Genomic DNA, 17,159 nt, shown 5'->3' with positions numbered 1-17,159 from the left:
AAAGAAAAAGGTGTCTCCAAACTTGACTGTACATTAGTATGCAGTAGAAAACATCCAGAAGCCCAATACAAATGTAACTCCCTCTCTCTAGTCTTGCCTACCTCTGACTGTTATCCATCTCTAATATTATCTGCCCTGACCAGTGTGTGTGACCAATCATATCCTAGCAAACAGGGGAGGATAAATTCAACTGTTACAGTGGGAAGCTAGGACTCTAGGTCACATGTTGTGACTGCAACATTCCCCAATCACTTGAGTGTCCGGGCTTGCAACATTCCCCCCATTGCCAGGCCCGCCAGAGTTAAGGGGACAGAGCAACGGTGACATTCTCAATTGCGGTGACCATGGATGGCATTCTGGTGACAGCCACAAACATCAGATACCACTACAAAACACTAGCACCCCTCTTTTCACTACACACTTATTCCTGCAATGTCTTAGGCTTACATCCAAATGTCTAATACTTAATAAGGGCCAGTGAATTCCTCCACCCGCCTGGAGCTCCCTTACCTTACTTATGCTGCATTCCATTATTTCATTTTTCGCCAGCTAATGCCAGAGACAACCCTCTTCAGCAGCTCTTCTCTGATTCAAATACTCTTAAATACAAAGTTGATGAATGAATTACATGAATTAAATACATCAACTTACATGATACTGCCACAAATTTGCAACAAATTTTCCCCACGGATACAATAGTCAGTAAAGTATTTAATCCAAAGACATCTAATTGTTAAATAAGCAGACAGACAGACCGCTGTGCCCCTCGGGAGTCTAAGGCACTGCATCGCAGTGCTAGAGGCATCACTACAGACCCTGGTTCGACCCCGGGCTGTATCACAACAGGCCATGATCGGGAGTCCCATAGGGCAGGGCACAATTGGCCCAGTGTCGTCCGGGTAAGGGGAGGATGTGGCCGGGGTAGGCCGTCATTGTAAATAAGAATTTGTTCTTAACTGACTTGCCAAGTTAAATAAAAAATAAATATAACAGACAAAGGCAATAGGAAAATAGCCAGAGGCTGTCATCATTAAAACAACAAAAGGCGATCAATTAGTGCTCATCTTGAGTGCGTTGTCAAAGAGAGAAGAGACTACATTAGACTACAAAAGAGACTACATTAGATACAGATTTGAGAATTGCCAAGTTTATTTCCCATTTTCCATGTATAAAATATACATATTTATAAGAATAGGGGGTACCAGCAGTAGGCATTATAAAAAGCAAAATATTTTCTCATATTGCAGTTCATTGTACGCAATCAACAGTTGATACTTCTATCAACGACCTGCCTAAGTCTTGCCTGGAGTCAGTAAATGATGAATTATTGTTGCGGAGGATGGTATTTTCTACTCCATTTAGTGAGACAAGACAAGTTTTGAGAAACATTAAGAACTTGATTCTTATCAGAACTACTAATGCTTGGAATATAAGATATCTTAAAACTTCAATTGAAAGTTTAGAACTTTCCCAGATTCAAAATGTGAGAACGAGGCCAAATTATGAACTGCAGAATTATTTTATAGAGGAAAACAATGTTCATATGGATGAACAAATCTATTATAGCGTTACAGCCAATGGTGGATGGCAATGAAGACATCGGCACAGTATTCTATTTCATATGAATACAGGTGTTGCACAGGTGAAGTAAAGTGAATGGATTATTAATAAGTAACTAAATATTCCAATGAAGTTTATAATAAATGTATTAATGGGATTATGACAAAAACCTACATTAGGTGCCCTTGACGTTTTTGCACAGTGGATGATCAATTTATGTGATAAATAATTACTGTTCTGATTTGAAAAATACACACAAATGTAAATTCATTCATCCAAATACACATTCCACATGGTAGTCACCACTGATGTACTTGACGTAAGACTATTACGATGGTCTATAAGGTCAGTCTACATACTTTACAACTAGTTTGGACTGTCTCACCTCAACCCCCCTTCCTTCCACCCCCAACATGCGCACCCTTCCTCCCCCTTCTCCCTTTAGGTGTCGTCTACTCAAAGAGCTTGATTGCAGAGAGCAGTGTTGCTGGTCACACACACCAGGGGTGCACTTGCCCGGGGCGGAGGGGGGGGGGAGGGGGGGGGGGTCAACAAAAACTAGCTTCTCCAACCCGGACCGGCTCCAAACGTTTGAGAAGATGATCTGAAGAAAAAACAAAAAACAATGAAGACAGAAACAAAACAAAAAAAACAAAATTCTGCTTGGAAAGTTAGCTACCTTATTATGTGATGGTTTGGACTTTTCCCCCTAGGCCCTGCCTTGCCCTGACTGATGATTATGAGGAATACTACTGCTGTCTGACAGTACTGTGAGGGATGTACGTACTGTATACACAGGGACATACAACATATATGAGGGAGTCCTGGAGGGAACACGATACACATAAACACATTGCACACTAAAAAGGGAAGATGAAGGCGTAAATGGATGGGTGGAACAGAGAAGGAGAGAGAGAGGGTTGAGATAGGCGGGCGGGGGGGGGGGGGAGAACTGAGGGAGGTGGAGAGAAGAAAGAAGGAATGGGACTAGAAGGAGGAGAGGAAGAGTGATGAGAGGGACTTGAGATCTGTCCAGGTAGTCAGAGTCATACTAGGATGCAGCTACATGAAGAGTGGCATCAGTTTTTATGGGACGGAGGAGGGGATGAAATTAACTTCATTTAAGAACTACATATAGCTGCAGTTATGTACTGTAAATTCTGTCTACATGAAAACACTGCCTCATGAAAATGTATTCAGAATGACATCAAGACTTGTTTTTTTTTTTTAAACGCAACGCTTGCTTGTGTCAAAGAGTATTAATATAAACCATGTTTCTTTAAGCATACATTCTAGTTGCATCAAATGAAACTAAAACATACACAGAGGATCCATCTGAGAGCACTTGGCAGCATTTTGCTCTCATCAACAATTATAAAATGGGTACGATGAGGGGATGAGGAAGAAGAGAGGAGAGTGAGTGAGAAGGAGAATTAGGAAGAAGGGGGGGTGAGGGAGGGAGCAAGGTCGGAAATGGGGGGGGTTAAAGGAGGGACGAGGAAGAGAAAGCAAGCAATAGAAGACAAGAACAGGGAGAAGAGGAGGGGAGAGGGTGAAGCGGAATGGAGGGAGACAGAGGAGCTTATCTAACAGCGTGTGAATGACTCTGAGCTGGGCCGTGTCGCCACACTCTCCTGAGCACTTCAGATCGCATTCCACTGCAATGCACCCTGGGGGATACACAGGGGCCATGTGACACAGCAGCACAATGAGAGGAGGCACGGGAGAGTGGGAGGAGGAAAAGGAGGGCATAGACAAAAGGAGGGAGAGAGGGAGGGAGGAGGCAGGATGGGAGAGAGAGAGAGAGAGAGAGAGAGAGAGAGAGAGAGAGAGAGAGAGAGAGAGAGAGAGGGAGGGGGCAGGAAGGGAGGGAGGGAGAGCGAGGGAGGAGGCAGGAGGGGAGAGAGAGAGAGGGAGTGAGGAGGCAGGATGGGAGACAGAGGGAGGGAGGAGGGGAGAGAGGGAGGGAGGGCAGAGAAAGAAAGGAGGGAGGAGGCAGGATATAAAGAAAGGAGGGAGAAAGGGAAGAGGTAGAGGTAGGACAGCAAAAATGGGGAAGCGGCTCGAGTAGACGAGTGTCTGGGGTGAGGCCTCGAGGGTGAGGAGATCAGTGGTGTTAGAGATGAGAATGGTGAGGGTCGAATAAGGTACAGGAGGGCCAAAGGGGGGAAGGAGGGATGATATATTAGGGCAGCTTGTTATGAATTCGTGCTGCCCATCAGATTCTTATAAGTGGGCTGTGGTCACACTTTTCCTTCACACACTACTGCCAGAGACACAAGCGAGTGCGTGTAGGGAGGGTTCAAACACTCAACATATAAATGTATACAGACACCAAAACACCCATCCACACACACACAAAGATGAGTGATACTTACTGATTTGATCCAAAACCGCCAGCAGACCCGAAGCCTGCAACAAAAAAATACACACAAAAAAACAAAACACACTTAATCTAGATCAAACTCATTTTGCCCCAGGGGCACTGAAAATTGATTAGATTTCCTTGTCGTCAAAATGTGCAAAAATTGTTTGGTATTTTCAGTGCTCTCTGACTGTCTAGCTTTCATTTCTGTGATTATTAGCCAGATGGACACAGTCAAGAAACTGTATGAATGTAGGTTCAGTATCATTTCTACAGTTTCAATTTGGTTTTAGTCATTTTAAATTATATTGAGTTGCCCGCCCCCCCAGATGTTTGACACCCTTGATCTAGATAGAACTTTCAGTAGAGACTATTTAAAATTACTCTGTAAAATGTTGACTGAATAACAGGGAGAGAAACCCCAGGTGAGTTACTACTACTTCCACCTTATTACCTCTGTTCCAGAGCCAGTCAACCACTTGGGTGCCAACACAAACCATAATAATGTGCTAGCTTATCTAGTTCCTCTAGACCTAACAGGATTTGAAATAGGCCCTAATCTATGGATTTCACATGATTGGGAATACAGATATGCATCTGTAGTTTAGACATACCTACTCATTCAATGATTTATATTTTTAATATTTTCTACATTGTAGAATAATAGTTGAGATTGTTCAAAGCAGCCACCCTTTGCCTTCTTGGCATTCACTCAACCAGCTTCATGCGGTAGTCACCTAGAATGCATTTCAATTAACAGGTGTACCTTGTTAAAAGTTATTTGTGGAATTTCTTTCCTTCTTAATGTGTTTGAGCCAATCAGTTGGGTTGTGACAAAGTAGGTGTGGTATACAGAAGATAGCACTATTTGGTAAAAGACCAAGTCCATATTATGGCAAGAACTGCTCAAATAAGCAAAAAGAAACAACCGTTCATCATTGCTTTAAGACATGAAGGTCAGTCAATAGGGAACATTTCAAGAACTTTGAAAGTGTCTTCAAGTGCGGTCACAAAAACTATCAAGCGCTATGATGAAATTGTCTCTCATGAGGACCGTCACAGGAAAGGAAGACCCAGAGTTACCTCTGCTGCAGAGGATAAGTTCATTAGAGTTACCAGCCTCAGAAATTGCAGCCCAAATAAATGCTTCACAGAGTTCAAGTAACAGACATCTCAACAGCAACTGTTCAGAGGAGACTACGTGAATCAGGCCTTCATGGTCAAATTGCTGTAAAGAAACCACTACTAAAAGAAGAAGAGACTTGCTTTGGCCAAGAAACACGAGGAATGGACATTAGACCGGTGGAAATCTGTCCTTTGGTCTGATGAGTCCAACTTTGAGATTTTTGGTTCCAACCACCGTGTCTTTATGAGACGCAGAGTAGGTGAACGGATGATCTCCACATGTGTAGTTCCCACGTGAAGCATGGAGGAGGAAGTGTGATGGTGTGGGGGTGCTTTGCTGGTGACACGGTCTGTGATTACCACAGTGTTCTGCAGCAATACACCATCCCATCTGGTTTGCGCTGAGTGGGACTATCATTTGTTTTCCAACAGGACAATGACCCAAAACACACCTCCAGGCTGTGTAAGGGCTATTTGATCAAGAAGGAGAGTGATGGTAGTGCCGCATCAGATGACCTGGCCTCCACAATCACCTGACTTCAACCCAATTGAGATGGTTTGGGATGAGTTGGACCACAGAGTGAAGGAAAAGCAGCCAACAAGTGCTCAGCAAATGTGGGAACTCCTTCAAGACTGGTTGAGAGAATACCAAGAGTGTTCAAAGCAGTCATCAAGGCAAAGGGTGGCTACTTTGAAGACTCTAAAATCTAAAATATATTTTGATTTGTTTAACACTTTTTTGGTTACTACATGATTCCATATGTATTATTTCATAGTTTTGAGGTCTTCACTATTATTCTACAATTTAGAAAATAGTAAAAATAAAGAAAAACCCTTGAACGAGTAGGTGTCCAAACCTTTGACTGGTACTCTATCTTACAAAGAAATGGGCCTCATAACAGGCCTCAGGACCTCATCACGGTACCTCTGCATTTAAATTGCAACCAATAAAATGCAATTGTGTTCGTTGTCCATAGATTATGCCTGCCCATACCATAACTCCACCATGGGGCATTCTGTTCACAACATTGACATCAGCAAACCGCTCACCCACACAAAACCATACATGTGGCCCGCGGTTGTGAGGCCGGTTGGACATACTGCCAAATTCTCTAAAACAACATTGGAGGAGGCTTATGGTAGAGAATTCTCTTGCAACAGTTCTGGTGGACATTCCTGCAGTCAGCAATCCAATTGCACGCTCCCTCAAAACGTGAAACATCTGTGACATTGTGTTGTGTGACAAAACTGCACATTTTAGAGTGGCCTTTTATTGCCCCTGCACCTGTGTAATGATCATGCTGTTTAATCATCTTCTTGAACATTTCTGGGATCTTTTATTTCAGGCTCATGAAACATGGGACCAACATTTTACATGTTGCGTTTATATTTTTGTTCAGAGTAAGATGCTGAAAGAGTTCTTCCCACCCTCCTCTTCCCATCTTGAGAAAACTGTGCCATATACAAACAAAAAAGATAACTTGCATGGCGGCATGTGACCGTAGTAGGAATGTGGGTTAATAGGAAGCCACTAGTGGGATTCCACCATCCCCACGGCTAGCCAAGCCTAGAATTAACCTAGCACTGCATCTTGTGGCCCTGATGTACTGCATAGCAGACAGAGTGCTGGGGGATATCATTAGCCACTAGCCTAAATGACTGCTATTTAAACAGTCACTAATGGGCTTAGTTAACCAGGGGCGGCAGGTGGTTAGAGTGGTTGGACTAGTAACCGAAAGGTTGCTGGATCGAATCCCAGAGCTGACAATGTAAAAATCTGTCGTTCTGCCCCTGAACAAGGCAGTTAAACCCACTGTTCCCCGGTAGGCCGTCATTGTAAATAAGAATTTGTTCTTAACTGACTTGCCTAGTTAAGTAAAGGTTACATTAAAACAACTTCAGGGGAATAGGGGAAGGGACTCACTGGCAAGGCTTCAAACGAGGACCTTGTTTATGTGTTCCTTATTAGCGTGGCTGGGGGAGTGGGGAGGAGACTGCAGGGGCAGTAATGACTAAGCCGGGGGTTGGACTCCTTTCATACTGTTGGTACAGTTCAGTCACAAGAATAGGGAGGGGAGGGAAGGGAAATTGTCAATTAAGGCTTGGATAATCTAGAGCAGCGTTCCCATGCAATGATCTGAAAGAACTGAATGGGTGAGATATTACGACTCACCTCCTCCTCCCTGCTGTCCGAACCCAGAGAAGCCGCTGGGCTGAGGAGCTCCGAACCCTGACCCCTGCTGCTGCTGGGCCAGATTACCAAATGATGGGGCACTCTGGTTGGCCAGAGCACCAAACGACGGTGTGCTTTGTTGAGTGGAAGCAAAGCTGTGAAGGAAGAGAAACGCACATAAAAGATTAAAAACATTAAAAGACTGTATATTCAATATTACAGTCTAACAAGCCTAATCAACATTTCATGAGGCTGTGTTGAATAACCATTGGTACAATGGTACGTTATTGACGCACTGGTCCGTTTACATCCACTTTATAATACTCTATGTCAGTCCTGACACCATACAGTCAGAGGAAGAATTACTATGCTCTGTACTCCTTAACTCGCTCTCCCTCCAGTCTGTAGACTGTTTAGTACAGCTAGTCTAGCACACTACCCCAGTCCCTCTACTCTGTTCCCATTACCATTCTAACCCAGAGAGGAGAGGTAACCTAAAATATGCAGAGGAACAGCCTTGCCTGAAATAATATCAGAGCCCTTTACATCAAAGCATATTGCAATTAGCCTTGATTTAAATTACAATGGAATAAGTAGCTAATGCTCCCACAACTCTTCCCCTACTGATCTGGGATCTGTGTGTGGAAGCTGCGACACAGTCAGGGAGCAGAGTGTGTTTGATGTTTTATTGAGTTTAAATGTGTTGTAGAACAGTGTGAGGGGAAGCTACTTCTGACAGAGGCTTCAGGTGCCCTGAGCGAGACAGACAAGACCAGTGCCAGTCACACAACCGAACCAGGATTATTTGACTAGAGTCATCAAACATCAGCAGAGAGATGAGGGGATGAGGATGAGTGAAGGACAGATATACTATACTATGTGCATGTGTAATAAGTGTGTTGCAGTGGTCAGAGAGGAGACGGAGAGAGAGGGAAAGAGGAAAAATAGACAGACGAATAAAGACATGAAAGAAGAGAGTGAGAATATAGAGGGAAAGCAAGAGAGGGTTAGAGAATAGTCCGGGCCGTCCAGCCAGCTCAGTTGCTCTGCTGGTTTTAATCTTGGAGGCAGCATGGGTAGACCCCTGGACAGAAATAAAGGCTGACCTCTGACCCTAATACAGGAGCCAATCTCTTGCTGGTCAGCCCGCCCACCTCAACCGCCCTTGGGTCAATCGCCTCATCTCTCTGTACGGCCCACTGCTAAATTGAGGAGCCACTTTAAAAAGACAGGGAGGGTGACATTTACTGGTTGTAGGGAGTAATGAGGTACTGTATCATTGAACCATCTTTCAAGAAATATTTGCAGGGTTTGGAAAACAACGAAACTAGGACAGGCATTCGTAAACAACTTTATTAATATTTATCCTTATAAACAAGACGATGGGGTGATTTAAAAAAAAAAGAAGTAAGTGTGACTGAATGGAGGAAGGGAATGAATGAAAACACCAAGCCACTGGGCCTGCTGCCATCTGACAGCCCAATAGGATGAAACCCTGACAACTTAAATAGAGAAAGGAGTGAGAGAATGGGAGAAGAATAAGAAAAACAGAGAGATGAGTTCACGCACGGCAAGGCTAGCTCCCATCTCCCTGCAGCCAATAGGACCCGAGGCAGAGGGTGTAAAGCGTGTGTGTGTGAGTGTGTAGAGGGCGTGGTAGAGAATTGAGGGGTGGGGGTTTAGTTGGCAATTCCCTCTAGAAGACCTGTGCCTAATACAACAACCCCAGGGGGGAGAGAGAGAGAGAGGGAGGCTAGAGAGAAGAAGGGAACTAGCCCATCTTAATCTGCTGGCGGTATGACCTCAGAGTGGGATTATCTGGAATAATCTAGCTCTGCATGCCTCCGTGGTTTGGGGCTTGGCAGAGGTGCCCAACGCCTCAGCAGGCCTGCACGTGCCAGGGGCCTGCTCCAGGGGGAGAGGGGGACTGCTCCAGGGGGAGAGGGAGCTGAGCGGGAGGCGATGGAGGAATAATCCCATTTTCTCCCATAATTGTACAATGAGGGTTGATGTTAAATTCAGAACAAAGGTTGACTCTGCAGGAGGTCTGGGTGGTTATAGCTGACTGATAAACAAATACCAGAAATACAAAAATACTTGACGTAAATGCAGTAAGTAAATCTTCAATACTCAACTATTGTGGACTTTTCTAAATTAAATGTCAAACTCATTAACGTGTGCCAGTGTAGCCGAGCAGGGTTTAGGGTATTATGCCCAAATTTAGAAAGGAGGTTGGGGGTTAGCAAGGTATTATTTAATTATCAGTAAGTAAATAATACAAAATCCATGTGTTAAAATGTATGTGTTAATGTGTTAATATGAAAACAGTGGCTAGGAGGTGTCAGTGTGCTCTCAGTTGGAATGGCTAAAGCCCCTTGTCCCTATATTGCTTTCCTTTAATTTGTCAAACTTTTTCCATATTTATTTTTTATTTATTTAACCTTTATTTAACTAGGCAAGTCAGTTGAGAACAAATTCATATTTACAATGATGGCCTAGGAACAGTGGGTTAACTGCCTTGTTCAGGGGCAGAACGACAGATTTTTACCTTGTCAGCTCGGGGATTCGAAATAGCAACCTTACGGTTACTGTCCCAACATTCTAACCTCTAGGCTACCTGCCGCCCCTATACATAATATACATAACAAAACCAAGACAATAACCAATATACAGCAATAAATGCATAAAAACTTTGCAAGACATTCTACAGCCTTTATGGTCAGTATTATCAAGAATATTGAGCTCTTCTACACTGTCATTTTAGAATAATACAAAACATCTCACTCTGCATATCCAATAAATGTCTAAGAGGGGTGTCTCTCTTACCCGAATCCTCCCACGTTGGCGGCTGCCGTGCCCTCTCCAAACACCTTGCTGGCTGAGGAGCCCATGGGACTGCTGAAGGATGGGGCCGAGCCAAACGCTGCTGACCCCCCAAACGCTGGGGAGCCCCCGAAAGCGGGGGGGCTACCGAACACAGGGGCGCTCCCAAAACCACCTGAAGGGGTACAGATAGAGGGGTGTGAGGAAGAGTAAGTTGGCTGACTTTGCTTTGATAACAATATGTGAGAGGGACAGTTACATGAATAAAGCTGACACGTATATGAGCAATATTCTTGAATTCGTTGAGATGGGCGGGCAGGACAGAATGTCTCAGGGGACACTTACCACAGTCTAATACTAACCATACATAAGTAAATACTTCAAAAATAGAAGCAAACACAGGCAATGTTTATATTCTTCCTCAACTTTGATGGATGTGTATGTCACACCTGCTGTTGCCCTGAAACTAATAGCCCCAACATGATTAATAAAGTTTTTATTGTATTATGGTCTGCTCTACAACACCTCCATTTCTGTTCAGGGACAACAGCTCTCACGCACGCATGCACGCACACAGCATTGGGGTTATGAGGGCTTGATGGGAATCAATTTCCAACCACACACTCTGGGATGAAAAGAGAGGGGATCACTGAAATAACAGCCTGGCTACGAGCACGGCCCAGTGAATAATTGATTGGGCTAATGTAATGGGATTACATTCCTTGGACCCTGACCAGTGATAGTAGCTATAGAAGTGACAGCAGTACCAAAAACCCCAGGTTCCGTATTAATAAAGCGTCTCAGAGTACAAGTGCTGATCTAGGATCAGGTAATGAATAAGAGGGATGACCTGATCCTTGATCAGCACTCCTATTCTTAGATGCGTTGTGAATATGACCAGAAGAGTTTAGGGGTAGATGCTACCGCTATATAGCTATCTGAGTAAAATGCCAAGACAAAACTGCGGTGGTGTTAAAAATATGCGATATTTTTTGCTAAATTGAGGAAATATAACTGCGTTGACTAAATTGATTGATGCTTTGACTTCTTTAGCCAAGTAGATGCCAATATCTGTTTATCTCTAGCTCGGAAAGATGCTACATTGTGGAATGTAGCCTAACCATGATCCACTAGTGCTGTACTGGCAGAGAGAGAGAGATAATGGAGGGGATAGTGATGGGGAATGCGTTCACAGAGGGTAGAAAGTATTGTAAAGAGACCGCTGCGCCACTCGGGAGGCCCAAGGCACTGCATCGTAGTGCTAGAAGCGTAACTACAGACCCGGGTTCGAACCCGGACTGTGTCGCAGCCGGCCGCAACCCGAGACCCATGAGGCGGCGCACAATTGGCCCAGCATCGTCCAGGTCAGGGGAGGGTTTGGCCGGCCGGGATGTCCTTGTCCCATCGTGCTCTAGCGCCTCCTGGTGGCTGGCCGGGCGCATGCACGCTGACTTCGGTTAAGCGGGCAGTGTGTCAAGAAGCAGTGCGGCTAACAACAGAAGGGTTATTTGTAACATTGTTGGATAACACTTTTGAACATATACAGTACACCACCATGGACACAAAAGTCTGGAGTTGACAGAGCTGGGTGACTTGTCACTTGTTTTGGGGTGAGGGTGTAGCCTACCTGTTTGTTTGGTGGGGGTGGAGAAGGAGCCGAACCCCTGAGCGGCCACGCTCCCCCCTCCCGTGCTGAAGGTTCCACTAGCTGTCTGCTCCCCCCCTCCGAATGTTGACGCTGGGGAGCCAAAGCCAAAGGTTTTGGCTCCGCTGTTCCCAAACAGGGTAGTTCCTCCTGTAGGACAAACAGAGGTTAACAGTGGATTTATAGCAGTGCTAAACTGAAATAGGTGCCTGTACTCATTTTGAGTGCTGGGACTGTTCATATTTAGGTGCAATAGTTTTGAGCTAATATTCTATAAGAGGTGCAGGAACTCAAGCAGCAGAACATTTGAAGGGCCGGTACTCAGTTCCAGTTAACGTATAGTTAAGTCAACAGCCTTAGTGTTTCCAAAAGATAGAGAAAAACAAGAGTTTCTACACAAAAGTAAACCAACCATATATTTCCCAGAGTTAGTTTTGAAGACGTAAAATCATCCCAAAAGATTTCTAGACAGAGCGCCACTGAGCTAAGCATCCTGCTTAAGCAATGCTATGGGAAACCCTTGACAGCTTCACAGAGCTCTCTTTTCTGCCCACGATTCCTTACTCAGACACATCTACTCAGCTCTCTTTCTCCATCCATCTCCCTCCAAGCTCATTAGATGTTCATCTCTAGAATGTGGTGGAATATTGTTTCGGGTTGTCATGAGAACACACTTTCCGGTTGACCCAGGTCTCCCTCTGTCTTTTGATTTTCACAGTGCAGTGCGTCTCACTTTTAAATGGCTGGGAAGTCGGCCTCTTCATCTGACCTGTGATCAGTTGCAACCTCACAGCCCACTGGTCACTTTCTGTTCCGACTGCACTGGCAGATGTGGCCCCCATGTCAACGCTGCCAATGTTTCAAGACTCATTTAAATCTTTCCTCTCTTTTTGATAGCGAGACACTGGAGATGTTTAAAAGCCTAATTTCCGATCGTTAAATTCTAGTTTTCGAATTAAGGTTTCTAGCAATGTTCATTTCACACATCTTTTCCAAGTCCCAGACATCATATATCAAATCAGCATAGAGAGTCCAGACTATTCTAGGAGTCCAGACTACTTCTAGGAGCCATTTTCATACTTCTTTTGCACAATGCTTTCACCATAATGGTAATACTATGCATGGAAAGTACTTGTGTGTAAATGACACGCAACACTGAAATCTTATTTGAGATGCAATTTAGCACTTCACGCTCCAACAATTTGCAACATAGTAACTTGAAAGCAAACAACTTGAGAAAATAAAAGAATCACCTTTCAAATGAAAATGGATTCTCCTGTGGCTGGGTGGTCACATAGACAAGTTACCTGACTGACTACCAGATAAAGGGGGTCACTTTTCATCAGAGACAAGGAGGGAGGAAATGGATATGTGGCTGAATGGTATTAGGTGTGTGTGGAAGACATTAGGACGGACAGTTGATGTATTACGCAGCATGGCACAACGCCTACTGTCAGTTAAGAGCTACTCAAGGAAAATAGAAATTTGCAGTGCTCTTCCCAAGGGTGATTGTCCAAGAAGCAATGGAATTGAGGAATTTGACGAAAAGCGAATGGTCTGCATGCAGCAAAGACATGGGTAAAAATGTGGGTAAGAATATGTTCAGGGAAAATGTCATAAAAAGCAATACATGAGTGCCATAGCATGACATATCTCTCATAAGAATCAAAGCCGTGGGCAAACAAGGGATATAGTATACTATCACATAGTCCCTATGAAATGGGTCATACATATTCACATAGCCATAATCAGAATACTGCACCATTTCAATTCGGAACAAAAGAGGGCATAGGAGCACAGTATGGGGGTGGCTCAAGTGGACATTTCTACTCATCAAACCTACATGTACAGTACCACAGTGAAATATAGCTTAGAAGAAAAGTAGACTAATGATTTCATTAACATCGTTTAACACAAATGAATCACGTTCCACCTCAAGGTCTCAAAGGTAGGGAAAATATGAGCATATTTGCATTCATCTACAGAACAAACATGGATGATTCGATGCAGTTTGTGTGCATTAGAGGAATAAGAAAACATACAGAAACAAGCCTATTTGCCATGGAAAACTATGCCAGTCTGTTGAGCAGTAACATAAGACCGGGAGCTATAGAGGATGGTGCAGACTCATGTTGTGTCATAGATAGGACAGCACAGATACATACGCTGTCAGTGCCTCCAGCAACAGGCTAAATCACTGCTCTGCTTATGAGATTAAGACTCGCAGCATAATGCTGAGGAAAATCGATTTACGTGAGGCTGTGTTTAGAAACAAAAAATATGATTATATTCGCTACCTCCCCCCACATGAAAACATCGGTCTTGATAACATTAATGCAAAAATATTTGAGCTATAATTTTAAGAACTCTGGTAATTTGCATTGTGTTGCTTGCAGTGGACTTTATCATCCTGTGCAAGAGGGATGTCAATCAAAGGGTCCCCCCTGCTGATGATAACTGCACCCGTCCGTCTTAAAATTGAACAGAAAGTTTAAATCTAAGATCAGTCATCCTTTCTGCTACAACCCTTCTCGGCCCCTGTGGGTTCTCCCACCTGTCTGGTTGGGCTGTCCGAAGCCCCCGGTGGCAGCGGCAGTGCCAAAAGGGTTCTTGTTGGCGGCGTCCTCACTGGGTTTGCCCCCCAGGCCACTGAAGAAGCCTCCCCCTGCCTGCTGGGAGCCTGCAGCCGGGGCAGAGCCAGATCCAAACAGACCCCCACCGCTGGATGGCTGCTGCTGGGTAGGATAGGGGGGAGGGGTGCACAGCCACGGTCACAACAAGGTCACAATGATCAGTGTTGGTTATGCAGTAATAAGTACATATGAGCCTCCCTGATGAGTTCTGTCCATGATTCTTACCCAAATGCAATAATACATCTAATGTGTATGTGAGTGGTGCGGCGTGTGCACATTTGAAGAGGGGCATTTGGGAGTCTTTCCCTGAAGTGTTACATATCAAAATGGTAGGATGGTTGTCTATTTGTACACACTGTCAAATGTGAATGTTACCTGTCCAAAGACACTCCCAGTACTGGGCTGTTGACCGAACACTGAGGTAGCGGAGGAACTTCCGAAAGCTGGGAGGGAAGAGGACAGAAAATAATAAGTAGCACATAAAATACATTAAGCAGGCTCTGTACTACCAATACAACCATGCAAACTATCACAATTTGTCCTTTAGACGTGCAGTCATTTAAGGTTAGCGATGATGTCAGTGGTAGGAAATCAGAACTGTGTGTGTGTGTGTACGCTGACAGTGCAGTCGTTTTATGGATGGTCTCGTTCCAGCAGCATTAGACTTTGGCGACAGAACTATTTTCTTTGCAGGTTATAGATGACTGAGGCTGGAAGACAGTGGAGCAGAAAAATACAAATCCCCACATTTATCTCTGACACAATGCCACCATGTACACTGGATATGTATGCAGTGTGATCAGCCCCCTGACAAACTCTAGATGGATGCGTACATGCTGTGTGTGTGGCAGAGCGTAAGCTGTGTGTGTGGGCGTGCCTGCGTGTGTGACAAAGCCAGCCATACAAATTAATGCTGGGACTGCCTTTAGTCTGGACCTGGGACTTGGCAATAACTCACTCATTCATGACACCCACCTTATCATTTACTGTGGCTTGAATTAGTCCATGTGGTGACTTTGTTTGAGAACAAGTTTAGGGCGTAGATTAAATGCTTCTGACTGTGTATGCAAATTTTCTATAAAAGAAACAGTAGCTGACTGATCGATTGTTTGGTTGATAGGCTGTTGGTCGATCGAGAATATTTTAGTTGAGCAGTTGCAACAACAAAAATGTATTGCACATGTCTTGATTGATGCCTGTCTGAGTGGGCTAATCCATTGTGGAGAACGCAGGGATGGCACACCAGTATCACCAGTAGTACATGTACTGTTAATTCCCATCATTTATCATCTACAATGTTTGGTTACAGTCATTTCTGTTAATGCATTCAATATAGGCATTCAATATTACAATATTTTACAGTTCTCATTGTCGGAGTGGACACGTTGTTTGCAGAGCACACAACCTAGGTTACACTTGTGAGAAACAAGTTTTGGTTTATGTCATTCCATTTACGAGTTGTCCATTTTGTATGGAGGGCTCCTGTCAATGTTGAGTAAGGACACGGACCTGATTACACAAAAGTAGGCTTTGGCTACCTGGCCTGCGTGTAAACGTAGGCTTATAAATGTGTCCATTTGGGGATCTGATAGCATTTCAGATTTTCTTAACTCACCACCACTAATGAGCTGTGGAGCATCAAATGAATTTTTTCTTCACCGTAAACAGCAAGTAAACTCAGTCTATTTTTACATCCATTGAGAATGCCAATAGTTCCTCAATGTAGCCTATTTGAAAAATCTTTCCAGCTCTCCCTTTCGAAAAAAGTGGGGGAAAAATGTCATGCTCCAAACCGGTGGAAACGTCTTAAAATAGGCATACCTGATTACTTATCCCTTAAGCAAATAGACTACAGCTGTGTCTGTTCTGGAGCTTACTGGCCTGGGAAACTGAGGGTCCTTAATATTTTATACAATGTTGCAAGTTTGTTAGTGCAAGCTTCAGGCTGGACCAAGTTGATACAATTTCTGAAGTTCCTGGTAGACAGGCCATGAATAGCCAATGTCATTTATTTTTATCAGGATATTTCCTACCTGCAGGCTGCAATGTTTTTATTTGTTGTCTTCAGTTTGGCTATTTTTACATAGTTGGCAATGGCAATAGAAGTAACTTTTAGATTTGTATAATTTTCATTTAGATATCATTTTTATTAATCACATGACAATGATTTTGATATACGAAGACTTTATTATCAAATAAATTGAACTGTTCCACAAGAATGTGCATATGAAAATCGTAACTGGCACACAGATCGGTAGAAATGGTAAGATAAATTGGCACTCCAAATGGAAAAAGGTTACTGACCCCTGGTGTAGCCTATTACCGGCAACTTCTAGAGCGAGTGGCAGACTGTGCGAAGGCTAGCAGCAGAGGGAGGAGGAGATTTGGGAACATATTTTTTTTCTTTTGGTTAGGCTATCTTGATCTCTGGCTCCCTCGAGTCATTTGTGTGTTAAGTATTTAATCACAGTGTGCTTAAAGCATCAGACAAGCGCAGTAGCCTACATATAGTTGATTTTATTAAATCACATAAGGTGTGTCTATATATGGGAAAAATATATATATATATTAAATTCTGACAAGTCGATTGGTCGAAAGAAGTGCCAAGTCTTTTTTTTCTCTCTCCGGGGACAGCCCTAAGGAACAGTCAACATTCATTTTTATTAACGAATACATTCACGAATGTTCATGTGCAGTTTGCGGACGACGGACGTGCAACGAAATAAAATGTAACAGCAGCCCTTTTGCTAGTTCAAATTGCTATGCTGACAATATACTGCCTGAAATAGCCAGCCGTGAAGGGGACAGAAATAATACATGGGAATGCATAACACA

General features: G+C 43.7%; 1 protein-coding gene across 4 annotated transcripts in view; it reads right to left on the bottom strand.

The window, feature by feature from the left end:
- The window catches only part of LOC106563260 (nuclear pore complex protein Nup214), a 58,635-nt gene that overhangs the window by 6,279 nt on the left and 35,197 nt on the right, over positions 1-17,159 (bottom strand). For 2 of the 4 annotated variants that reach the window (XM_082958179.1, XM_014128682.3), the window contains 7 exons: positions 14,700-14,767; positions 14,246-14,426; positions 11,674-11,841; positions 10,050-10,221; positions 7,224-7,378; positions 3,939-3,972; positions 1,128-2,164 (listed from right to left, as the gene is read on the bottom strand). In XM_082958179.1, the coding sequence (XP_082814305.1) occupies positions 2,119-2,164; positions 3,939-3,972; positions 7,224-7,378; positions 10,050-10,221; positions 11,674-11,841; positions 14,246-14,426; positions 14,700-14,767 (824 nt within the window). In that variant the 3' untranslated portion in view covers positions 1,128-2,118. Of the gene's footprint in view, positions 1-1,127; positions 2,165-3,938; positions 3,973-7,223; positions 7,379-10,049; positions 10,222-11,673; positions 11,842-14,245; positions 14,427-14,699; positions 14,768-17,159 lie in introns of those variants that run through there. The other 2 variants (XM_082958177.1, XM_082958178.1) reach the window with 2 other exon arrangements.

The sequence above is a fragment of the Salmo salar genome, chromosome 11 (assembly GCF_965601325.2).
Source record: "Salmo salar chromosome 11, fSalSal1, whole genome shotgun sequence".
NCBI classification, from domain to species: Eukaryota; Metazoa; Chordata; class Actinopteri; order Salmoniformes; family Salmonidae; genus Salmo; species Salmo salar.
Note: the sequence above shows the minus strand (reverse complement) of the source record. Positions and strands in the feature narration are given on the sequence as shown.